Raw genomic sequence first — 27,408 nt, 5'->3', positions numbered from 1 at the left:
GAAGCTTGAAGGCTTCTTGAGACTTAGCCTAAGAACTGGCATAATGCCCCTAAGGCCACAGGCTACTGGCCAAAGCCGATTTCAAGAATACTCATATACAAGGGGGTGGGAAAAAGTCTACCTCTTGATGAGAAGAACTAGAAGCTGCACTACATAAGGGGTAGATATATCAAGGTTGAAGGCTGCAGTCACTGTCAAAGTCAGCTCAATCATACTTTTTTAGTCCTTTAAGCTTCTGACACTAAAGATGATCCCCCTCCATCCTTGAATCTGGACAGTGTAAACATGAACAACTTTTACTATTAAGAAACATAACATGTTGTTAAACTGAAGTCAAGGTGTGCTAAAATTAGATTTGCAAATTGACATCTTAATTTGTAAGATCACAAAGAGTTCAGAAACAAGATTTTGTGACCTAGAAAAAAAATTACACAAGAGCTATTTTATGTACTGGGCAATATAAGTTAGCATAAATACAAGAAAATTATCTGACTGAAGTTGCTGTATAAACTTTTATTTTCTAGTTGTGTATTTAGAACCTGTTTTTTTATGATTGACAAATTACAAGAAAAAAATCTTATTCAAAGAGCAACACCTCCCCCGCCAAATAACAACAAAACCAAAAACAAAAATACAAAAAAAGCAACACCCAAGAACCTTTAAAATGAACCATTTATTAAATCAGTCTGTTATTCTTAACAGTTATGTAAGTTACACATGTTTAAGTCATAGTATTTCACATGAAAAAAAATTTAACTCCTATATGCAAGCAAAATCATACCACACCATATGTAAGTAGGAAGGGATGCTGCTAAACATTCAAATAAGGCAAGTATTTAAAAACAATAAAACAATAATTAAAAACAATTCAAGCATTCCTTTAAGAATTCAACACTACAAGCTAAACGTACTTTCTGAGTATATCCCTATAACCAAGGCAGTGTTTCTTCTTCTAAAACATCAGGCAATGGAGTAAGGCTCATTTATAGACACAGCTGCCCTCAAGGTTCCAATCTCAATTGCTTTCTTTAAATTAAAATTCACAAAGTGCACAATTAAGATATATCAAAAAACTGAATCTGCTACTCTAACAACAGCTGTACATGCTTAATACTTAGTGGTTTATTTGACCAAATTATGTTTTTTTCAGGGAAACAAAAATAAAATAAGCCACTGTAAAACATTTAGTTTGAAATGTAGGCTAATATTTTTCTTAAAAATAAAAAAAAACAGGGGAAAAGCATTATTTATTATAAGGAAAATAAAGCAAAACACTAGAATGACCAAACATTTTCAAAGAACAAGCACCACAAAGGACATCTGCATTCAGTTTTATAGTATTTATCAATATATTTTTCTTACTCCAACCAATCTACTTCATCAAATTCTGAGTCATCCTCTGAATCACTGTATTCCACAGCGATACGGCGAGAGAGGATGGTGGCAACATCATTCTCAATGCGTTCATGTTTAGCTTCCTGTTCACGCTGCTCTTCTACTTTGCGCAGCTGAATACCTGAATACAATAAATGCAAATTAGTCACTATAACTCACAATACTAAATATTAGATATTACTTATCTTTCCAAAGTGAAATAAACTACACATAAGAAATACAGGGAAATAAAATGCCCAGATTAATACAGAATCTGAAGGAATCGCATTGAAAGAAACATTAAAGCTTTCACTGAGTTACTTGTCTGTGGTTTTGGTTGATGCAACATAACATATCTGCTGTTTATTTATTCATCACTGTCAACTCTCTGCTCTTCATTCCCCAAAATGTTAACCAGGTGATACAGTTCTACTATCACTTCTAGTGTAAAATAAACACTATTGAAACTGGGGCTACTTCAATACCTTTGTTGGAGTAAAAACTTTTGGGATCTATGCATAATTTTTTCTTAATGCGTATTTCTCATAAGCTTTCTGAAGAGCCCTCCCATTTTATGTCTTTATTATCCCTGGCACTTAAAGAGAAGGCACTGCTATTCATAGTATATGTTATCAGTACCGGGCGTATGGTAGTTGCTTAGGCAATGTTGACTGAATAAGTGAGTGAACATGGGAAGACTTCCATTTGTAACTCAGGGAAGAATATTACCATATTAATCCTTCAAAGCTTTCTGGTAGAGTAAGTATCATTAATATCCCACATGAACAGCTATCAGATTGAAGAAATTACCATTCTACAAGAGTTAATATACAGATTAAACAACATAAAGGATTTTACATTTTTTGATATTTAAGTTTTGATAGGTTGTTTCTTTTTTACTGAGCAATTAAAAAAAATTCCCAGCAAGTACAAAAATGATTTACTGTGATTTTTCTTTAAAATGGTTTAAAACAAAGCTCAAGTTTTTAAAAAGTTATACACAGCTCAGGTTTCTAAAAGCACAAAAATGTATCACCTAAAACTGACCGCAAGAGGCATCCATGACTGCCTTGTATCGCTCCCACAGGGATGCTTTTTGTGGTCCCAAGACAATTACCTTTCCGTATTGCTTCCAGTAGCACACTCCTGGCGTCACTGATTACAGGCAGGCTTGATGGATGACGCTTTGGCTCAGAAGCAGGAACAACTTGTGATGGAGGAGATGGAGGCATTAATGGAGCATGGGGACCTGGGGCAGCAGATGGAGTTGGATGTAGCCCAGAGGGAGGATGAGCCAGAGCTGCAACTGTGACAGGTGATGATGGTCGAATGCCAGGTGGAGGCAGAGGAGGTGGGGGTGGGGGTGGAGGCAGCCCCTGGACTTCACCCTGCGGGAGTGGATGAACTGGTACAGTCTCACACACTGGGGCAGCTCTAGCCACTGGAGGAGAGGGCTGTACTAGAGGAGGTGCAATTGGAGGAGGAGCCGGGTGAAGAACTCCAGGGGCAATCTGGAGAGGAGCTGGAGGTGGTGGCACTGCTGGAGCTTGCAAAGCAGTGGTTGGAGGTGGGGGAGGGGGCGGGACGGGAGGGGGAGGAGTCGAAGTCATTGATGCTCTCAATGAAGAAGTTGACAAGGCCGAGGGAAGAGGAGGTGGAGGAGGTGGGGGGGTGGGGCTCACGAACACAGGTGTTCTGCCTGTTGCTGGCGACTGAGGACGATTTTCTATCAAACCTGTAGCAGAACTGAAATGATAATGAGATCTTAGCAAGCTATTCAAACACAAAGGATAAAGAGAAAACCTAATCACACCAAACACATGTACCAAAACTATGCTGAAATGGATATACTAGCATGTTCCTATAGAAATTTTTCTTCAGCAATATTTTAAAATAAATGCGGTGGGACCCTGCATGATAGCATAGCGGTTAAAGTCCTCGCCTTGATCGTGCTGGGATCCCATTATGGACGCTGGTTCTAATCCTGACAGCTCCACTTCCCATCCAGCTCGCTGCCTGTGACCTGGGAAAGCAGTCAAGGACAGCCCAATGCCTTGGGACCCTGCACTCTCCTGGGAGTCCCCAAAGAGGTTCCTGGTTTTGGATTGGCTCAGCTCCAGCCTTTGCGGCTACTTGGGGAGTGAACCATCGGATGGAGATCTTCCTCCCTGTCTCTCCTCCTCTCAGTATATCTGACTTTCAATAAAAATTTTATTTAAAAAAAAATAAATGAGGTGCATCAGCTGGAAAAGTAATGGGTAGAGCTTTGGTTTTGTAATACTCTCAATTAGCACATCCTCTCAGTCAACTTTCATATCCACACAAGAATTTTATGTCTTCTTTGGTAAATAAAGTGCTCAATCTTACATTCTGACATGAGTTTCTGAAATGACTCAACATTTATCATTCTGTAATGTTCATAGCAGCACTTGTGGACAATACGTACTTATAATGAAGCTACTAACACTCATCGTATGCCATTACAACTAAATCAATGATAGCTAATTAAAAATGACAAAAGGAAGTTTACAGCTCTTTTTCTTCCTGAGCATGAAACATTACAGAAGTCAGCAACAGAGTTTGGTTCTGTCACTGCAAATTTTAAAGCTAATCTCTATTCCTCACTCATACTCTTTTTATTTGGGTAACTGATCAGATTAAACCTCAAAACAGCTTTCAAGAAAGATTATTTTGGGGAGCTGCCTGTTCTCCCTGAAGTTGTTAAAATGTTTTCTGTAACATTCATAACTACATCTCTGGAGTCCATTTCTTAGACACAATATTCCAAACAATACTGAATTAAAAAATTTTTTAACATACTACAAATGATATACTTAATAACAAAAGTACAATAAAAATGAAACACACTTTAAATGTTTATGAGCTAAATTTTCTAAGATGAATGTCTTGGTTCTAATCACAGGATGGCAAATTATTCCCAACAGTTTAGATGTGACCTGCTCCCTGTTTTTGTAAATAAAGCTTTATTGAAACAGGCACACTCAATTATTTATATATAAACTATGGCTGCTTGCAATGATATCAGACTTGAGCATTTGTGATGGAAAATATATGCCAGGAAAACCTAAAATATTTTTTATCTTGTACTATAAAGGAAAAGGTAAACAAGTCCTGAGATAAATCGTCCTGTGCTGGTAGCCACATACCTGATACAGGTGGGTATGGGTTTTGCATCTCCTGCTCCATGCATTGGTGGAGGGGGAGGTGGTTCGTGTGGTCTGACTAAGACCCTTTCTTCAGCTCTAGTCAGAAGCTCACTCATCTGACTAAATGGCAAGGCAGAAAGCGAGTAAGATCCATCCATATGATCCACATATGTTTGAGGTCTAAAAGAAATATACAATAAATTTCAGTGTACTCTTCTTGAATCACTGGGGAAAGTTTTTTACATAAGAATTAAATTTTAAGCTTTGAATGCAAGTATTTTAATTATTTTAAAGAAATTTTTTTATTACATTAATCCAGCTTTAAAATAAAGACTGCTGCTCATAAAACAGCGTAACAGTATCTACCTGCTAATTTAGGTTTATTCTGATGGCTATCAGTTATTTTATTATTTTATAACAGCACACTAAATGCTTAAGGAAGACAAAGCATTAACACACATAATCATAAAGAAGGAGAACATCCAGGAAATCACGGCCAAACTATTTGTCTCTATCTCATTTTTCTCTTAGGAGGATGCCTTAGCAAGGTAAGTATGAAAACAGTGGTTTCTTTGGACATCTCGCTGTTCTTTTAAACCTAAATGACTTCTACAACTCTTGCACCAGAGAGGCTCCCCAGAGATGCCCAGCTACATTGGTTTTACCTTTCTAGTGTTTTCACAGGTGCCAGGTTACTTAGAAAAGAGCCGAATCATAAAAAAAAGGATTAACAAACCAGATTTAGGGAAACTTTAAATACTTTGAGCATATGAAGGCTAATACATATTCATTCTGGGGATAGTTGATTTAGCAAATGTGCACAGAGCAAGTCAGAAATTAATACATTAATACCACTGTTAATTAAATATCTTCATTAACGATAGCAGAAATATCTATCCACAGCCACATTTTAAAAATATAAATTCTTTATTATCTCTCAGATGTATACTTCTCCTAAAATAAGCCAAGATATTTTACATGTATTATTCAAAACCAAATCTGAAGTCCTTTTCCATTAAAAAATCACTATGATAATACATAAATAAGTTTCTTTGCAGCCAGATATCAGTATAATGTATCTGCTTATGGTAATGTATTACTGAGATAGGTCCCTGGCCAAGAAAAAGGACCTGCTGTACTTTTGCAAAGAATGATGAGTAATTGTGTTTAAAAGCTGATATATCTTAAGTAAAGAATGTGGCACAGAAAGGAAGTTAGGGGACAGAAAAAAGGACAAAATAGAACACCTCAACTAACTCCCATTCCATATATAAAAATAAATTTCTATGCCTCATTCCTTTATTCTTAAATTTTATGCTACTCTGCCTAAAATACTGAAGAGCTGAGATTTCATATGAAAGCTAAACCTTGAAAATCATCTTCTCCAACCACTTCTTCCTACAACTGAAAAAACTAAGGTCCACAAATAAAAATGACCCGCCCAAGGTCAGATTTAAAAGGGTTACAGTGGTTGGGGTTTTTAAATCATCTTTATAGAGGACCCAACATTTACAAGTACAGGTACTACAAACAAAGCCAACATTTCATCATTGATTGTTAAAACACAAAAGAAAAGGAACCTTGTTTCAAAATGAGAGGCTGGGCCATTAGCAACTTCAATATGCTTATGTAAGAGATTAGCATCATCTTCAGCCAGCTCTGGACCCTGGGCCAGCTTCTGCCATTCTCTCCGCCTGTCATGAGGTGCTCTTGGCACTTTTTCTGGTTCATGAGGACGATCTAGATTTTTCTGCTATAACAGATGTATTGAAACAAAGCCAAATGCTGAAGTGCTAATTTTTAAAAAGCAGTTACAACAATCAACATATAATTCTAACAGCAATACTAAAAAAGACAATGTCATCACAATAGAGTAACAGTAACAGTTGATTTGTATATTCAAGTAAGTAATATGCAGTTTGCTGAAATACCAGTTTCTCATAGTTTTTTAACCCCTAATTCAAACATGCAGCAGATACAAAATAATAATGCCTAAGTAATGAGATTTGAGGTCAAAAAAGTGCTTTGAGATGAAAATGCATTTATCAGTCCTTGCTCCCACAACTAATCCTTTGAAATTTTGACCACAAATAGCACTGTTTGTATCAATCCCTGAAGAGCATCAACTCCAACAACCTCTTCCTACAAGCCTACAGTCCAGATATGAAAAAGACTGACCCAAGATCATATTTCAGTAGACTCACAATGGTTAGGGCTTTGAAACCATCTCTATATTTACAACAGGGTTAGTCAAACCATGAGCATTTTCTAAGGCAACCGTTTTCTTGGAAGTGATCAATTAGGTAGCTAACACATTAGGAAAGAAAAAAAAAAAAAGACAATTATCTAGTAAATCCATAATAATGGAATCAGTCAGCAGAAAAGAGTCCTTAAACACCAGAACAAAAAATGATTCCAGTTGGGGTAGAAAGCAGAAATATCTAGAGAAGAAATGACAAATTCAAATACCTCTAAGGGCTAAGCAGAGAACATGTATGAATGAAGCCAGTCAGCTATAAGATGGAGCAGGCAGTGAACTGGACATGCCTATCAAATGCATTCTAGTCGAACAATTCTAAAACCTTTGTGTTTGTCAAACAAAACACTGCCTGGAAGCACGTTTGGCATGTCAGTCACTGGTCTGCAAGTGCTGGCTGCACCTGGGATACCATGCAGCACAAAAGGTAAAAGCAAGGTATTAACTAGGGAGAGTGGACAGAATTCTGGGAGAAACAGGAATAAGAGTGACTCCACCTTCTTCATAATTCTGTGTAAATCTGACTATGCTCTCTTCTTCTGTATTTTTAGTTACCTTTAAACTGAAATAAAACAGCTCCACTTCTACTGCAAAGCAGAAAATGATAATAGAGCAGAGCAAGAGCAACAATTCAATAAGAATATAACAACTTCTCCAAAATATCTAGGAAACATTTCCAATAGGCTCTGTGGCAAGAAAATTTCAGCTTAATGTGCCCTACCAGTATTTGCACAATATTCCTTTGTTCCTTCTTACCACATGCCCTATGGTTCCCTGGTCCTGCTTATTCAAGATTCACTGTAAGTTTTGTTGGAAGTGTTCACCAACACCACCTGCCAGCTGTCCAAGTCCTCCATGTGTATCTGTTATGATATTTATCCAAAGTGCTCATTTGTTTCCCCATTAGACCGCAATCTTACAAAAAAATTTTCATTATGAGGATCCAATAAAACAGAATTGTTAAAAGTACATGACTAACAAAGGTCCTATATGTAACAAAACACAAGTATACCAAAATGTTTCAATTTTTTGAATCTCTTGTAATACCTTCTGCTTTCTCTTTTCCTTTCGCTTATCCTCTGTATCTTGCAGCATTTTTTCTTTCCATAAATCAAAGAAATATGAAGGATTGGTATAAAACTTCAAACCTTCTTTACCATCATCTCTGAAACACAGAGTGTCAATTAAAATACGCAAGACATACAGAAACAACTGGAACAGAAACAATTTCACTAAAATATTTTTCCTCTCTCATTAATAAAATTTAGAACACACTAAAATACCATCAACATAAATTAGACTACTGCATGACTAGAAAACTTCTCAGAAATTGAAAGAAAATAACTGAAAATGGAAAACCAGATAGTTTTCAGAGTTAGTACTAATAATTTCAAATACAACTGGGAAAATTTCACCTTTGACTCCTGCTGAATATCGAATTTTCTAAAACTCCTCTGGGAAATTTCAATAATTATAAATAGTTTTGCTGAAGATAGGAATCTGAAAAGGCGGTAACATCACTTACAAAACTGAAATATTACCATTTTGCCAACACTGTCATTAATTTCTTAGTTTTCTAAATCCAAATAATAGCATTGAATAGTCATTCTTACAGTAACATTTATAGTCAGTGACCTGCATACTGATCTGCACTTTTAAATAGCTATTTGAAAACCATTTTATCCACAACATGTTATACATCTAAAATGATAGAGTTAACAAACCATTTGAAAGGATTCCAAAGAAAGACTGAATAATTCTATTTTAGTTTAAATGGTATTTTAAAACATAAGCTTTGTATTTATTATGTAAAAGATTAATGCAAATAAATCAAAGGCAGACAGAGTAAAAAGGTGAGATTTTAAACTCAATTTCTCTTTGATTATAAATTCCTAAAAAAATAGCAATTCTTTGCCCCTTTATATTAAGAAGCTTGTTGGTGGCTTTTCCTAACAATAATTGGCAAAAGAGTTCACCTAAATAGGTCTTGATTTAATACGCCAGAATCTTAGAACCTCATCTAGTGAATAAAGAGGTTTTCTAAGTTAGTGGGAGGGAGAACTCTGTGGTGGCTAGAGACTCAGTGAAATAAACAATATTTGGCAGTTTAGCATTTAAATCTGAAGTCTGAGACAAAAAAAAAAAAGTTGGTATTTATTAAACTACTGACCTATAAGGAGTGAGAATATTGAGAGGTGGAGGCTGTTCACAAACATCATATGTCTCCTGTAATGGAATAGGCAGGGTTTTCCGGTCAAAGAGCTGTTGGTCTTGAATTGTAGAACTTCGGAAAGCTTTCCTCATTGTTATATCTTGTAAAGACACTAAAACAGAAACAGAAAAGCCGTTTTATTTACTTAATAGAAGGACAAGTTCATTTCCTATATTTGTTTAGAAGTCAGCACAAAAAGATTGTGTGTGACCTTAGTAGTTTACAAGTCAGAAGCTGTATTTTCAATGCTCTATTTTGACATTTACCTTTATTATTCTGAGTCTGATCTTCAGAATCAGATGGGTTTAAATGCAATTTTTGATTTGTAAGGCTCAGAAGGCCTTACCTGAATCATACCCACACTTTCCAAATGTATCTTTTTTCTTTACCTGCCACCCTCAGCCCCAATTCACCCTCTATTCTTTTCCTTTATAACTTGTTTCCCCATCTTGCCTTGATTCCTTCTTGTGAGCTTGCAGTAATAACTGAAGAAATGGCTGGTTATGAGTGGCATTTTGGATGCAAACACACTGTTGACTTCTCTGTGCATATATTTGTACTATATATACATATGTACTATAAAGATAAAATAAACTCTAAGAACCTTTTGAAGTATTAGCTGATACTTATTTTTGCCATTCTTTTACCTTATATGCATATTGTAAGAGTTTCTACCTAACTCCAAGCTCGTGAAGGCTAACTCGTGCACATTTGCCCCTGCCGTAACTAGTACAGCCCAAGCATGCACATGATGAATTAAAAATAACTTTATTTACTTTTGCAATGTACAGTATGTTAATGTAAGGTATGTACCAAAATGCTGCATTCTTAAATCTTGAAGATGATTTCCTGATATCAAAAAGTCTATTATTTCATGACTATTTAATGTGGCCTGAAATGCTTTACATTACAGCAATGCTAGTTCTGGAAAACTGTTAACTATTCTTAAATTATTCTTCTGCATAAAACAGCATTCCTATCATGCTCAAAATAAAATTCACTACCCACGAATGTCTGATATCTAACACGTGGACAATCAGACATGCTCTGCAGTAGAACCAGTGTATATACATTTCTAGCAATTTCACTGCTGCATTTCAACACATCAATTCGTAGTCGTGCTAGGTGCTATCATTTTCATTGTATTTAATCTTTGTAATTCAGTGATATAGAATTACTGTTGCATTTTTAAAATAAAATAAAGCCAAGGTTAAAAAGAGTTACATTCTTAAAGAATTAAACCTAAGATTTTTAGATGGTGCTCAAACATTTGATTTCTGAGACAAAAGCAAGCAAATAAATTATGGGAGAGAAAAGAGACTCAAGAAGAAAGCATGATTAAAATGCCTTCTTTATGTCAAAGGTTTAAGAGCTATTTAGCGGATGAAATGAGAGACAAGAAGTAGAAATGAAAGGCCAGCTTATCATGCTGATGGAATTTACAGATAACTGATTTTTTACAACAAAAACACCTAAAGTAATGAGCAAGAAGATTTGTAACAAATTAATGTGTAATACTGTTCTTAAATTTATTAAAGAAAATAATGAACTTACATTCTTCTTCTTTAGGATCAAGCTGTGTAACACTAACAGATAAACGGTCCACACGTTCTTGCAATGAGTTAACTCTGAAGGAGAAACTATGTGCTTCATTGAACAATTCTCCAAATATATCTTCTGCATACTTACCTAAGCAAAAATACAATATACACCATTAAGTTTAATGTGATCACGGTCAGAGACAAATACTGAACAATATTTCAAAGTGCTGTTCTGTTGAATTTGGCATTGTTAGCAACTACTTTAATCTTTAAACCTTAGCTCAAAGTCACCCAGCCATAACAGAGGGAGAAAAACACACACAAATCCCATGGACCAGGTTGTAAGTGTTGCTGCCACTTCCTGTCTGATGACTGTGTTTAACATGGAACTACTTTGATTTATCCATATGCATCCTGATCAGTCAGCGAATAGTACAATGTAAAGAAAAGCACATACAAATAATACATTTTTAAACGTAAAATCAACATTTCTATATGGACTTTATACTAGAAGTATACTTTAGAACACAAGGTAAAATCCAAAACTGTTCACATAGCTAGCAAATGACCTGTTCCGGACATGTCCTAAATACACATTCAGAACATTGATGAGACATTTACATCCCTTTGGTACAATTTCTGAAACAACATTACAATAAATCTAAAACCACTGTATTTCTCTAGTTATGTTAATTCCTCTTACGGAAAAGAACATTCAAAGAAACAGCAAGTCTGTCCTTGTCACTGATAAATTCTGAACAAAACAAAAAACTGACATTTAAACAAGTATGATAAGCAATCTTTGCTCCATTCATGGTGCGGCCTTGGTATGAATTTCCTCATCTGAAAAATTGGAAGAGAACGTTCTCAAAAAGATAAAAGCAAAGGAAATAAAGTGAGCCTAGGCCTGGTGGTGTGGTTGGAGATAAGTAGCAGGTGCTCAACAGGTGGCTGGACCCAGACAGAGATGGGAGCATGACTGGAGTGTGAGATGATGCTGAAGACACCAGAGTATTGCTCTGGTAGGAATAGCCAAGCATACTAGTTATTCATTTACTCAGTCTATACTAGGGATACAGAAGTCAGACAATCAGAGAGGGAAGAAACAATTTCACCCCTAAAAGAGCTTAGTTTAATCCAGGGAACCTTAACTCAGCCTGTACACTGCTTGACATTACATGTCCATTTACATTATTTCCACATTTGTCCAATATTATGTCCCTTTAATCATCCTTGCATATAAGTATTTCTTTTTTGCTTCTAGTCATCTGCCTAGTTTTTTACGCATGTTTAAATGCCTTCCTGGGGATTGCATAAAAGGTTTAGCCACTGCCTGCAACATTATCATAATATATATGTGCCTGCTGGAGTTGCCAGGGAAAGCATTGGAGAAGGGTCCAAGTTCTTGGGCCCCTGCACCTATGTGAGAGACATGAATAAAGCTCCTGGCTTCAACCTGGCTCAGCCTTGGTCCACTGCAGACGATTGGAGAATGAACCAGCAGATGGGAAAAATTTTCTATTTTCAAATAAGTAAGAAATGCCTTCCTTCTTCATTCTTCTGCATCTTTTCAAATTCTTCTGTTCCTTTAAGGCCTAACTCAACTCACATTTCATGCAGTAGGTCTCCTTTGGTGATTCCACCTTATGATTTATATTTATCTGTTCATGAAATTTAGAACCCATTATCTTATTAATTAATTTGAAAGGCATAGTCTCTTTTGAGACAAAAACCATGTGGCTTTATCACATAGCAAAAGTATTCAATGTTATCTATGCATTGCCAAACTTGTCTTACTAATCCAGTCTACTCTTCCCTCCCTCCCTCCTATCTGAATACAAGAAGGTGATGTTAGCTCATCTTGGCAGCACAAACTGCCCATATTTAACAATAGAAAAGCCCTGGTAAGATGGAACTCCAAGGGCAATCAGAGAACCAATAAAATGTTTAGACAATAAAATGAGAAAGGAGAAATCTGGATAAAGTGAATTCTAGATGCGCAGTAATTATCTATTATGACAGAATTATATTCTACTAGTAAACTTTCATAAACTAAAATGAACATTTTTGTGAGGGAGAGGCGGGGGATGTCCAGCCCTAAGCGATATAGGGTCCTGCAGTTTATTTTCACTACTATGTTCTTGAGTCAGGTCTTTCATGTGGGTGGCAGGAACCGAATCACTTGAGTCATTGCTGCTGCCTCCCAGGATCTGTTAGAGAAAGCTGGTGCTGGGAGCTGGAGCAGGGTATGCAACCGGGCACTCTGGTGGAGGATATGGGCATCACTCCAGTAGAGGAAATGGACATCAGAGCTGGAGAGGAAAAGATGCCAGAGAAAGATATCTTCCATCCACTGGTTCATTTCCCAGATGGCTGCAAGAGCCAAGGCTGGGTCAAGCCAAAGCCAGGAGCTTGATCTACACCTCCCATTTGGGTGTCTGCTTTCCCAGGCCATCACCAGGAAGCTGACTGAAAGTGCTACTGCTGCGACTTGAACCAGAGCCCATATGGGATATGGCGTGTCAAGCAGTGGTTTTACCCACTAGACCACAATACTGGGCATCTTAAGCCCTAGACTAAATATACACCCTTTCCCCTCCCTCCCATTTTATCTAAAAAAGGGAATATAAAATTAAACAGTTCAACCTTACAGGAACAGATTAAGATCAATTATTACCATGGACCAGATAATAGCACTGAACATGTATGAATATTTGCTTTTTATATTAAATGGCCCCTTTTCAGTTTCATAAATTTTTTTAATGTAAAGATTATTTATTCATTTGAAAGACACAGATGCAAAGAGAAAGAGAAAGGGGTATCTTTCATGTGCTGGTTCAGTGCCCAAATGGCAATAACTTGGCTGGTCCAAAGCCAGGAATCAGAAGAACTTCTTCTGGGTTGTCCACAGGCCTAAGCACTTGGGCCATCTTTTGCTGCTCTTCCCAGGCACATTAGCAGGGAGCTGGATCAGAAGCGGAGCATCCATCCAGAATGCTGGCATCACAGGGAGCAGCTTTACCTGCTGGCCCCATCCTTCCAGGTTTTTCTTCTCCTTGACTCTGCTTTAAACTGCTCCTTTTGGCTGGCTTTAGTGATGCTTCTCTATAGCTCCTCTTCTAATGCTCTCAGGCATGAATGTTTGGGAACCTTACCATCAAATCTGTCTGAAATATTATGGCAAGAGTAAATAGGCTCTGAAAAAGGAATCAATTGGATTTTGGGGGGCATACTCTTTAACACATGGCTTTATTTATTCTGTCTACCTACAGATATTCTAAATTTCATTCAAGGTTCTCAGCTGTATCAAGTGCAAAAGCTGCCAAGAGAGAATTTCAGGGGGTCTGGCACAGTAGCCTAGTGGCAAAAGCCCTCATCTTGCATGCACAGCAATCCTACATGAACATCGGTCTCTCCTTCTCTTTCTCTTTTCTCTTCTCCTTTCTCTTTCCAATTAAAAAAAAAGAAAAAGAAAATAAAAGAGGCAAGCTTTCCTATCAGCAGAATCCATGTATGTATGTGTGTGTGTTGGGGGTATGGTGTACAGATAAGGATCAGGTAGGGAATTATAGCTAGGCCAAGAACACCTTGGCTTATAGTTACAATGAAACTGAGCTGTCTTATTAGAAAGCTATTCCTTCCATTCAAGAGATATGTCTGAATTGTTTTTAAAGTTCCTAGTTAACTGATTTAGAACAATAATAGGAATCAAAATAGTTTGATTCCTTTACTAAGCAGTTCTATTCTCTAATTTCATAATGGGAACATGCTACTTGCCCTTTCCATTTACCTTTATTCTTTGTTTGCATTTTGACAGAGATCAAGTTCAGTTGCTGTTTTCCAGTCATGTCATCAATCAGATACCAATTCACACCCTAACATCTCTCAGGCAGCTCATCTCAACAGCCTGATCCTCTAACTATGATGAATCCACACTTTTTACTTCAGATTTTTTGATACTGTAACATTATTTCCCTAAGCTAATAAACCAATGTCCACAAACACAAGTAGCTGAGGCCTCAAGCAATAGTAAATTGAAATAACAACCAAAAGAATGACTCTCACAAAACCTTTCATCAATTTTCAACAAGTCTGGTACAACCTTTCCAAGATTGTCAGAATAATCTCATTAATTCTCATCTATCATGTGACTCTGTTCTTTAAAATTCTGCCTTTTCTCCTCTACTTAGAAAGAATCTGTAGAAATTCTTTTAAAATTCATTAATTTTAATTAAAATGGCTGTAAGTTTAGGAATAATCTTGATTCACCTCACCAAATACCACTCCATAAGTAGTTATAAGTTCTTAAACACACAAAAGCACAGCACTCTGGATTTGCAAAACGAATTTTAATTTTATGAAAATACTTACTTAAACTACTTAGTTGTCTAATTATATTTGCCAAGGAAATATTGGTTACGCATTCCAGTTCATTCTTAATGCCTCTAGGCAGTGCTGTGTGGCACAAGTGCCTAGGGTCAATGTTTCTTTTCACCAGTGGCATCTTGAGATCAGCCTTTGTACTAGTTTACCTATAAGAAATAAAAGATACATTAATATTATTCATTTTCAACCAACATATATACAAACCTACCTTTGAAGTCAGTCGCTATTTGGTGAATTCACAATTACCACCTTTATTATTCCCAAAGCATTGTTTTAGAATGGGCTTTTCTATAGAGGGTTTCAGTGGTCCTATGGAAGCCATTATGGAGATTACAGAAGCTGTTGGGGGTATGTCATATTTACATTTCCACATAAAATATTCTTAAATGTCTACAGGTCAGAGGTTAAATATTCTACGTAGTCCTGAATCTAAAATCTCTCCAAAAACCCAATAAATCTTTAACTGATCAAAACGTGCAACCTTTTATAAATTAGACTGTCCTCATTTGAATGTTCTGATATACATAGATTTTAGCTTTCAGATTTTAATTAAATAACATTAATTCTTCAGTAACATGGCTCAAATTCCACTTAACAACCGTTTATTAATTATAAGTGGTATAGGAGTGCTATCGTCCTGCCTCCAACTCATATGAACTTATAAAATGGGTAGTTAAAAGAAGGAATTAACAAAGAAAAAGAAATGTGTAACAAAGAATCAAAAATGCTAACTGGAAATAAAATTTAAAACTAACATTAGGGAGCAAGTAAGTTGAGTCAGTTCATGTCTCAGCTGCTCCATTTCCCATTTAGCTCCCCGCTAATGTGCCTTGGAAAGTAGCAGAGGATGCCTCAAGTCCTTGGACCCCTGCATCCACATGGGAGACCTGGAGGAAGCTCCTGGCTCGTGGCTTTAGACCAGCTCAGCTACAGTCATTAAGGAAGTGAACCAGTGGATGGAAGATCTCCCTCAGTCTCTCCTTCTCTCTATGTGATTGTCTTTCAGATAAAAATATAATAAACACTGAAAAAAAAAAATCCAGAGGCTAGTGCTGAGTGGCTCAGCAAGCTAATCCTCTATCTCCATGCATCGACATCCCAAATGGGAGCTGTTTCATGTCCTGGCTGCCAAACTTCCAGTCCAGCTCCTTGTCTGGCCGAGGAAAGCAGCAGACGGTAGTCTAAGTCCTTAGGACCATGCATCCATTTAGGAGACTGAGAAAAGCCTCCTGGCTTTAGATTAGCTCAAGCTCTGGCCATTGAAGCCATCTGGGGAGTGAAACAGTGGGTTGAAGACCTTTTTTTATGTAAACTGCCTTTGTAACAACAATAAGAAATAAATCTTTTAAAAAAATCAACATTAAGTGGAATAACAGAATTAACAGTGAAAATGAAAATGCTGTTACTGTCACTGTTTGAAAAATCCTAAATATTCTACTAAATAAGTATTCTAGAGTTTATTTTTACAATTTTATTCATTGGCAAGGCAGAGCAACAGAGAGAGAGTGTGAGAGAGAAACAGAGATTGATGGTCTTCCATCCACTGCTCTAATGCTCACAACAGCCAGGCTGGGCCAGGTCACAGTGGGGAATCAGGACTTGCACCCAGGTCTCCCACAGGGGTTTCAGGGCCCAGGTACTGGGAGCCATCAGCTGCTGCCTCCCATGCTGTGCTTTAGCAGTAAACTGCATTGGAAGCAAAGGAAGGCTTCAATCCCAGGAGCCATGCTCTAAAACGCAGGTAATGTCAACACGCCACAACACCCACTCCTGAGACACCATTTAAAAAATTTCCTCTGCTAATTTTAACCAAAATCAGGAGTTTTAAATGTGTTGACAAAATTTTTTTAACATATCCCCATTTTAAAATCATGTATTTATCAATTTACAAGGCAGGGGGACAGAAAGATATCTCCCATCCATTAGTTCTGCCCCAAATCCCTGCAATAAGAAAGGGCAGTCCAGGTCAGAACAAGGAGCATTAAGCTCCATCTGGGGTCTCACGTGGGTGAGGGGGACCCAACACCTTGAGCTATCATTTGCTGCCTCACAGGGTACACATAAGCAGAAAGCTGAGACTGGAAGCATTACGCAAACCTAAGCATTCCTATGGGGCATCCCAAGCAGCGTCTTAACCCTGCTTTGTTCAGAAAACAAAAGCAACGCTTCAAAGCATGTGACAACTGTAATTTTCTGTGAAGATTGCTTTGTGTTGTTTCAATTTGCTTGACCATTTTTACAAATCTGCAGTAAAGTGCAAAGAGAGGGCAAAATGTTCACTTACCTGCTGATAAACAATGGTTATCTGAGGAAATAATTCACAATTTGCTGAGCTTGAGTGACTACCAAATAAGGACTCTCAAGTAAACATAACAAAAGTATTACTTAATGCATTTTTGACAAAAGTGCTATGAAATTTTTCCCCCTAACACATTTCTTCAGCATTGTCTATGTTTTTAACCCTTTGAAAGTTGTACAACATGAAACATCCAAAAAGCATACAAAACTTACAGCTTGATGATTTAAAACATTCAGAAAAAAAATTAAACACTCTCTGGACTCCTAAACTACATTACTTCGGTCCCTTTCCCAATATTCATGCTTATTTCCCTCTTAAAGGTAATCTTCAGTTTTCTTCTTTTTTTAATGAAAGAATTTCTTTACTTGACAATACACACCCATACCTGCACACAGATCCCCCATTTGTTGGCTCATTCCCCAAACACTCACAATAGCCAGGACAACAGTAGGCCAAACCAGGAGTTATGAATTTCACTCAGGTCTCCCAGGAGACCGACAGGGACCTGAGCCCTGGAGCCATTCCCTGCTGCTTCCCTGGATGTCCATTAGCAGAGACTGGATCAAAGAGGAGCCCTGAGACTCCACGCAGACACCCTGAAACGGCATACGGATGTTCCAAGTGGCAGCCAACCTACTGTACTACAACAGAGGCCCCAATGACCTCTGCTTAATACAGATCAAAGGGTCTTCTATATGTAAAACATTTTAACAATTTAATCCTTTAAATATATTTTTTAAACATTTCCTTCAATTCCCTCATCAATAGCAATGCCCATTATTTAAAAGGCAAAGCAGGTACTCTGCTGGAAATTCTCCTTAGCTGAAATTCTCCTACACTGAGCCACCCAAAGGGAAGTTTTCATTGTGTCCCTGACTGCTTGAGCTTTCTCCTTCCAGAGAGGTGGAAATCAAAACAAAAGAAGCCAAATATACACAAACCTTAAGGCACATAAAGAGGAGGATTTAAGATTAGCAAGGGCCAAACTGAAACTTGATACTCAAAACAGGAAACAATTCTGTCCTCAAGAAAATAAATATTTGAAGGAAGAAATATTCTCTCTCTAAAAAAAATGTTTATGTGGAAAAGTCAGCCTCTTATACAGGGTTCTATATAGAATTTCACTCAAAATCACAGTGGTATTTTTAACCCACTGAATATAATGTATTGAATATATCTTTCTGTCTCAATTCAAGAAACTGGCCCACCTTCCCTGCGATCCTCATACTGAACCTAAGTCTCTACTCAGTTTTGTGAAAAGGGTGATTTGAGTGTTCAATAATTCTAAGTAACATAAATTTCTATAAAGCCTTCTCAGATAAAAAGAAAAGGAACTGCTGCTCTAAACTAAAGCACTGTCAGCAACTGCCCTCTCAGTCTTATTGTTGTTAGCTAGCCTGGGGAAGATTTTTCCAGGCCCTCTTCAATTGGGGCAGGGGTGGGGGACGGGGGAATCCCCAAACCCACCAGATACACAGCTCTCTATACTAGAAGCAGGTATAAATGAAATATTTCAGGAAAAAGGAAAAATGCTAATAGTCTCACAGATTAACTGAGGGTTTGGAAAAACAAAAAATAAATTCAGCGTATGTTGGAAAAATCTGCCTATGTTGAATTAAGTATGTTATATTTACTATGGAGGCACAACTTCATATAGAGTTTTGTACATTTAGTACTTTTACAGGGATTAAAAAATGATATCAAGTGATTTCAGAAGGGGCAAGGATCAAAAAGCACTAAAAATGTGTGTCTAAACAGGGAACAAGCGGGATGGGGATTTAGTGACATCAATGCTCAGCACTGCAGCTTCCAACATGCATCCCGAGCGCGGCACCCAGGAGGTCTAGACTAAAGGCAGCTAGCAGGCACATGTGCCAGGCAACTACTGATGCTAGAAAAATATTCAAGTCAGCATTTTATATAAAATTTCTGACTCTGAGCTAGTATTTTCCTGTGTTTCCATGACATGCCATTGTCTGAGGATTCATTACAAACATGAGGCGAGATCAATTTCTAATTCTAGCTTGGTCTCAGACAAGGCAGTTGCTCTTTTTCCTGTCCACGTGACACATAAAGCAGATGAATTCAGAAAGTTAAAAAATTAAGGCTTTCTGAAGTTTTAAAAACTAGAATTTAAGGCATAAACTTCATGAGAACGTTAAAAGCGAAATAAGATTAAAACAAAACAAAACAAAATCTACTTCCTTCCCTCATCTTTTATCCACTACTCCCTCCCAAAGTATATGACAGTTTTCCACCCAGGCTAGTGGTAAGGAGCAACAACAAGAATCTCATCAAACACCCGGTATAATTTCCACACCAAAGCCCACCATCTGCTCTGAACACCACCAGAGACTGCAGGCCAATACAGTATTTCCAAACACTTCTGGCTGTGGGCTGCTTCCCACCCTCTGGCCCTGGGCTCAGACGGGGCTCTCAGCCTCCTTGGGGTTGCCATCTGTGCCCTTGTGGGAATTGGGCTGCGTTGGTGGCTTCCCTGGACTTCTCATCGATATTGCACTGGTCTCCTTTTTGCTTTCCTTTTGTTGCTTCTCTGCTTTCTGTTGTTTTGCTAAAAGTTGGTAATTGATGCCCATGCCAATGAAGAGAAAGATGCCTGCAAAAATTAGGATTAGGCCACATGCCCAGTACATGTATTTTGTAGTCTCCATAAATGTCACCAAGATGACCTAGAAACGGTGGGCCCAGGAGGACAGGAAAGCACTCCACAATGGTCACCAAGCCCACAGCACTGGAGAACTTCTGGGGTCCAACGAGGTCCATAAGGGTCTCAAACAACACAGAGTTGAGCCACCCAAAGGCAAACCCAAAGAATCTGGCATAGACACACAGCCCAGTGAAGCTGCTGGACAAAGGTCCTAGCAAATGACACATGCCATTTGCAATGATAGCAGCAGTGAAAAAATGCTGGACTCAAGGCCTTATCCACTTTGTATTGGCAACCAGTCTCATGGAAGGTCTGGCTACCATATCAACAAAAGCCAGGATGGAAAGAAGGCAGGCAGACTTCTCGTTAGCATAATTCTGGCTCTTTCCATAATTACTAAGAAATACCAAAGGTGTAAACAGTCCAAAAAACACGAGCACATTTCCAGAGAGGTACAACAAAAGCCCTCTGTGGGTGAACAAGGACAAGACCAGGAACTTATTGATGGTCTGAAAGACTGACGACTTCTCCTTGCGGTTCCCTCTGATAAGATCTGTATTTGCATCACTTGCACCCTTTTGTGCATCAGACTTCCCAGCTTCCTGAAGGGATTCTTTCGACTTCACTTTCCCAGGCTTGGTTGGCTTGGGCCCTATGGGTCGCATCAGGGATCCAGCTACACAGCAGTTTGGGAAGCAGCCCCCAAGAATGAGGAAGCTTCCTCTCCAGCCAAAAATTTCAAAGAAAGCCTGATTGAGGAGGGGCAGGGTAGAGAGAAACACAGGATTGCCTGCCATGGCCAGTCCATTGGCCAACGGTTGCCTTTTGCAGAAATACTTGCCAATCATGGTCAATGCAGGATTCAGGTTGAAGGCAAACCCCATCCTCCAATGACACCAATACAGAAGTAAAGTTGCTGGACTGTGTTGCAGAAGGAGGCTGTGAGCAAGCCAGTGCCGAGAGGCAGCCACCAAGGATCATGATGGGGAGGCCGCCATATTTACTCGCCAGGATGTTGCTGATAGGACCACCCCCATACATGACCACCAGCATGATGGAAAATATCCAAGACACTTCACTGGCGCTGGCATGGAAGAACCCTTCGATCTCTTCAAAGAAGACAGTAATAGATTTGGTAAATGTGTAAGAGAAGCCTATGGAAATGAAAGCTCCAACCACCATGGCTCACCCCTAGTCTCCATCTGGCAGGGAGTAACCAACAGGCCCTCCAACCGCTGACAGGATTTCAAGCCCCGATAGATTTCAATGTACAGTTCAAATCCAAACATCGCTAAGCACTTGGCTCACGGTTCCGAAGTGTATGTGAGGCAGCACGGTGGCACAGTTCTTGCAGACCCACATTCCAGCACAGGAGATGGGCAGAGTTACCATCTGCTGGCTCACTCAAGGCAACAGCCTTCAAGGGGCTAGTCTGACGCCAGGAGCTAGGAACTCAATCAAGGTTTCCATGGGTGGCAGGGACGCAGCTACTTCAAACATGACCTGCTGCCTCCCGGTGCACATGTAAGCACCAAACTGGACTCCAGAGAGGAGCTGGGACTCAAATCTACCAACTCTGATGTGGGATGCTGATGTTTGAATTGGTGTTACTAATATCTGGGCTAACTGCTTACTTCTCAATTTGATAGTAAGCATTTTTTTTTCCCCTCTAATGTGTTCACCATTTGGGCAGGCAACTAAATGCTACAATTTTATTTTGATTGCTTTTTGTAATTTATTTAAGTAGAATAATGTAACATGTATTATTTGTGCTTTGCGTTTTTCATTCAATATTGTTTCTAATGTCCCACCATACTGCATTGTGTGTAAGATTCTGGTTATGTGCTGCATAAAAAAATAGCCCACTTACGATTATATTAAAATCCATTTACCCATTCTAATGCTGCTCTGTGCTGTTTTCACTGTGAGGATATCTGAATAACACTATAATGAACATTCACGCAAATGTGTCTTACTGTACACTTTCCGGCTGCGAGTACACTGTACAGCAGAGTAAGGACACGCACAGCTGGAGGACACGATGCCAAATCTTCCACACTCATCACAACTGTCAGGTGTTAAATTCTCTTACAGATACGTGGTGGAAATTGGCTGCAGTTTTGTGTTTCTTCAATTATTAGTAAGTTAAGTGTCTTTTTGTATGTTTCTTGATCTTTTATACTTTTCTCTTGAGATGTGCTGCTTCAATGTTCTTGCCTATTTTCCTAAATGCTGCTTGTTGCGGTATGATCAAATTGCAGGAACAGCAGAGTTCAGGCATTTGAAGACTATACACAACGCAAATACCTTCTCCAGTCCATTCTCTTAATGATGTTTTCAAACGAATGGAGTTCCTACACTCAGTATGGTAGAATTTATCAGTATTTTCCTTTTAGATTTAACGTAAAAGCAGATTTGACATCCAATACCAAGATGGCAAATACAACCTATCATTTTTTTATCTGACATTTTATGGCATACTTGATATGGAATTAATGTTTGTGAATGATGTGGCATGGCAGTCAAGTTTCTTTTATACTGATGTATTTGTTATAGTTCAAATTTCCACAAATATATATATATATACATATATATATACATACATATATATATGAAGATTACTTTTTTGAAAGGCAGAATTAGATTGGGAGAGAAAGAAATCTCCCCAAGGGACTACAACGACCAGAGCTGGGCCAGCCAGAAGTCGGGAGCTAAGGGCTTTACCCGAGTCTCCCACATATGTGCAGGGACCAAGTACTTGGGCCATACTGCGTCCTTTCCCCAGGTGCGTTAGTGAGGCACTGGGTCAGAAGTGCAACAGCCAGACTCAAACCAGTGCCCACATGGGAAGCCAGCATCACAGCCAGCTGTGCACCACACTACACCACAATGTAGGACCCTCTCTATATTTTAAAATACAATTTGGGGCTTTATATTATTTCATTTTTCTAATTTAGAACTAATAATATTCTACCTTAATTAATGGAGCTTTACAATAAGTAGTTCCAAAAGGGCAAACTCTCTTAAGTGCTCTTCAAAGATGCTTTGTTTATTCTTAACCCTTATTTTTCCCTATAAATTTATAACCTAATTATCAAGTCAGTCTCTTTTTTATTTCAGACACATATACACACACTATATTGGGAATATGAGTAAGCCATACTGGGATTATACATAACCTTCAAATACTTAACATTTAGACATTTCTTTATACTCATAAATATAACATATCCTTACAATTATTTCAGGATTTTAAGATGTTTCTGAACAATGTTGCATAATTTTTTCAGTAAGATGTGTTCTAAGGATCCCTTAGAAGATTCCCTAAGATTCTAAGGATCCCTTAGAAACTCATGGAAAAAGTGTATTCTGAAAAATGGATTAAAAAATTATTTGCACCAAAAATCTGTATGTTAACTATTTGTGACATTTCTGGAGAAGATCTAGTCTGAGGCACGAAGATGCAGCCTGCAGTGGGAGACTGTCGACATCAATCTGCAAGGAAAAAATTAATTTTGATCATGTTGTAATTGAAAAGGACTGCTGATTGATAGTAGAAATAACAGCCAACACCATATGCATCTCAATTTGCTCAGATTACACAATTCTAACTGAAAAATCTTTCCAGATAGGAAAATTCTAATTGAAGAAAGTAAAAACAAACTTCCTGCTTCCTGGTGCCTAAACTGCCACAGTTAGTTACCGACAAGAACAGTGCTTTCAATGCAAATTTCACACAAGTGGGATCAAGACCCTTGAAGCACTTCTCCCAAGAAGTGCAGCACAGCTTCACCAGTGTGATCCTGAAGACAAAGAACAGTCAAGGCCAAGGCTACCAGGAGGTGGAAGTGGTCCACTCAAAGCAGAAGCAGACTGCTGATGAGCAAGAGTTCCTTGGGAACTTATGAAGCATGTGCTTTGCAGTTGTGACCAGGCTACCCTGACATTATTGCAGCTCCTATCTTAAAAATTCCTTAGAGACCCTTGGTTTTCTTCATTTAAAATGTAAAAAGACTGCCTTACTGGCTTCAATTGCCAGGACCCTCAAGCTCTTGAAGGAGCATGAGTTGAGAAAAGTTATAATTTTAAGTTCCAAGTACCATGTACAGCCTTAAGATTTGTATATGTGTGATTTTTACTAACATTGGAAACAACGTATTTCTATTCTTATTGTTTTATTTTACATGCAGAGAAATTTTCTTTTTAGATATTTGCTCATTTTTACTGGAAAGGCAGATTTACACAGAGAAGGAGAGAGAGAAGTGTAAGGCTGGAGTTGAGCCAATCTGAAACCAGGAGCCAGGAACTTCCTCTTTGGTTTTCCCACATGGGTGCAGGGTCCTTGGACTTTGGGCTGTCTACCACTGCCTTTCTAGGCCACAAGCAGGGAGCTGGATGAAAGCAGAGCAGCCAGGACATGAACTGGTCCCATATGGGATCCTGGTGCTTGCAGGTGGAGAATTAGCCTGTTGAGCAACCAGACTGGTCCCCAGAAAATCTTTTCTAAATTATTGGTCCTTTATTCACAGACCTTCCTAATCTCTACTAATCTATTCATAATTATCTTGGATTTTTGCAAGTAGATATAATCATTTGTGAATAATCACTGTTTATTCCTATTTTCCATTTTTATTTCATTTAATACAACGTGAAATGGAGGTGATGCTAGCAAGCATACTGTCATTTTTCTGAACTGCAAGAGACAAACTTCAACATTTTACAAACTGAAGGTTTTTATTACTATTGCTGTTTTCTAGACATATCTTTAGGATATTAAAGTACCTTTCTAGTTCAGGAGTTTTAAAACCCAAGACATTATTTTATCAAATGTTTTTCTAATATATACTTTATGATCTATATAACTAATTCTGCCAATGTAGAGAACTTTATTGATGACTTCTTTGTTGTTAGTAAATAACTTCATACCCTTTGAACATATCCAGTTTGCTTTAGAAGTATGTAGTAAGAGTTTGGAGCAGTGGCCTAGTGGCTAAAGTCTTTGCCTTAAATATGCTAGGATCCCATACGGGCGCTGTTTCTAATCCCAGCTGCTCCACTCCTTATGGCCTGGGAAAGCAGTCCAGGACGGCCCAAAGCCTTAGGACCCTGCACCCATGTGGGAGACTCAGAGGAAGCTCCTGGCTTCTGATCAGCTCAGCTCCAGCATTGTGGCCACCTTGGGGAATGAACCAATGGATAGATCTTTCTCTCTGTTATCTCCTTCTCTCTGTATATCTGCCTTTGCAATAAAAATAAATCTTAAAAAAAAAAGTATGTAGTGAATAGAATAACGTAGGCCTTGCTCTACTCCATTGCCTCCTCCAAAAGTTGCCCATATCTTATTACTTAGAGTTCACACGTTTCATATATTTACAATGAAAACTTACGGTAGTTGGTGGAGTTAAAAATTGTTATTTAGTTAAACAGAAAATAGGGGTATCTTTTAAAAGATAATGTTAGGATCTGGCATGATAGTCTAATGGGTAAAGTCCTGGTCTTGCAACTACCAGGATCCTTTATGGGTGCTGGTTCATGTCCTGGCTGCTCCACTTCACTTCCAGCTCCCTGCTTGTGGCCTGGGACAGCAGTCGAGGACGGCCCAAAGCTTTGGGGTGCTGTGTCTGTGTGGGGAAACCCAGAAGAAGTTCCTGAATCCTGGCTTGCGATGGGCATAGCTCTGGCCATTGAGGCCGCTTGGGGAGTGAATCGGCAGACAGCAGATCTTCCTCTCTGTCTTTCCTTCTCTCTGTATATATGCCTTTCCAATAAAAACAAAAACATTCTTTTTTTTTTAAAGATTTATTTTATTTTTATTGGAAAGGCAGATATACAGAGAGGAGAGAGAGAGAGGAAGATCTTCCACCCGATGATTCACTCCCCAAGTGAGCACAACGGCCGATGCTATGCCGGTCCAAAGCCAGGAGCCTCTTCCGGGTCTCCCACGCGGGTGCAGGGTCCCAAAGCTTTGGGCCGTCCTCCACTGCTTTCCCAGGCCACAAACAGGGAGCTGGATGGGAAGCAGGGCCGCCGGGATTAAAACCATTAGAACCGGCGCCCATATGGGATCCCGGGTGTGCAAGGCGAGGACCTTAACCACTGCGCAATTGCGCCAGGCCCACAAAAAATCCTTAAAAACAAAACACCTCAAAAAACATATTGTTAGATCAGGTTATGGTTCATAACTATGCTTAGTATTTTTACATTTATGTCCATATATGAAATAATAGTCATACTTCTTTACCTGCTTTTTGTAAAATGTAAAGTTTGTTTTTTAAAACTGAAGTTATATGGACATTTTAAAGTAACCTGGATGGGGTATGCAATCTCTTTTTACTATTATTTGACAGAATTTTTATGACATGCATTTTCTCCTTTGAATGTTCGGTACAACATACCTATGAAAATGTTTAGCCTCAAATTTTCTTTATGGGGAAGTTTAAATGATTGCTTCTCTTTTGCAATTGACATAGAATCATTAAGATTCTCTATATCATCATCTGTCAATCTGGGGAAATTGTATTCTTAGAAACGTATTTACTTCATTTAAATTTTCAAATTTATTGGTATTCAGTTTTTTAGACTTTCCGTGACTTCAAGATCATAAGTAATATTCTTTCTCACTTATTATAGTGGTTAATTAATTCTGCATCCCCTATTTTTTTATCACTAAGGAATTTATTAACTTTACTAGTCTTTTTAAAAATAAGTTTTTGTCAATGAATTTCACGATTGTAATTTGCCTATTTTTTCATTATTGATGATCTCTTTTCTTCTACTTTGTGTCAGCATATCTTGAACATCTCGAAAATTCCTAGACATAACTTGTTTTTAAATATTTATCTTTTTTGGAAAGGCAGGTTTTCAGAGGGAAAGCTCTTCCATCCGTTGGTTCACTTTCCAGATGGCCATCATGGCCAGAGGAGCTGAGCCGATCCAAAGCCAGGAGCCAGGAGCCTCCTCCAGGGCTACAACACAGGTACAGGGTCCCAAGGCTCTGGGCCATTCTCTATTGCCTTCCAAGGGTACAAGCAGGGAACTGGAAGGAAATAGAACAGCTGCCACTTGAACTGGCACCAGTCCCTTGATATAGATTCTTAGCTCATGGATATTCAGCTTCATTTCAAAGAAATGATTTTAAGCCTATAAAAATGTTCCTCTTGTCACATATTATCTCCAAAAAATCTATTAAAAATTACTTTTAAAACAGCAAGAGAGAGACAGAAGAGAGGAAGGAGGCTGGTGGAAGGAAGGGGAAGCGGGAGCGAGAGGAACTCACATGCATTGGTTCATACTGTAAATGGCAAAGGCTAAGGCTAGGCCAGGCCAAAGTCAAGATGAGGAACTCAACAAGAAGTCTACCACTTGGGGTGGCAGATCGGGACCCACTGCCTTAAGCCATTATCTGCTGCCTCCCAAAATGCATATTAGTACTTTCCATGGGAAAAGGGAGCAGAGGCAGAACTTGAACCTAGGTTCACTGATACTGAATGTGGGCACCCCTAAA

At 38.4% G+C, this 27,408-nt stretch overlaps 1 protein-coding gene and 1 pseudogene across 2 annotated transcripts; both read right to left on the bottom strand.

The window, feature by feature from the left end:
* Positions 1-654: 654 nt before the first annotated feature.
* Positions 655-15,101, bottom strand: LOC121167123 (wiskott-Aldrich syndrome protein family member 1). Of its 2 annotated transcripts, none has more exons than XM_040996507.1 (8): positions 14,923-15,101; positions 10,565-10,699; positions 8,969-9,122; positions 7,846-7,963; positions 6,122-6,294; positions 4,542-4,721; positions 2,492-3,120; positions 655-1,516 (listed from the first exon to the last, which is right to left on the bottom strand). In XM_040996507.1, exons 1-8 carry the CDS (start codon positions 15,053-15,055, stop codon positions 1,359-1,361), a joined length of 1,680 nt encoding a protein of 559 aa, XP_040852441.1. In that variant the 5' UTR covers positions 15,056-15,101; the 3' UTR covers positions 655-1,358. The 2 variants fall into 2 exon arrangements, with proteins under 2 accessions (XP_040852441.1, XP_040852442.1); XM_040996508.1 differs by having other exon boundaries at positions 6,122-6,291; positions 14,923-15,077.
* Positions 15,102-19,659: 4,558 nt separating this feature from the next.
* Positions 19,660-21,164, bottom strand: LOC121167128 (annotated as a pseudogene).
* Positions 21,165-27,408: the final 6,244 nt, after the last annotated feature.

This window comes from Ochotona curzoniae, unplaced genomic scaffold, assembly GCF_017591425.1.
Source record: "Ochotona curzoniae isolate NIBS_2020 unplaced genomic scaffold, NIBS_Ocur_1.0 patch336, whole genome shotgun sequence".
NCBI classification, from domain to species: Eukaryota; Metazoa; Chordata; class Mammalia; order Lagomorpha; family Ochotonidae; genus Ochotona; species Ochotona curzoniae.
This window is presented reverse-complemented; position numbering and strand designations above follow the sequence as displayed.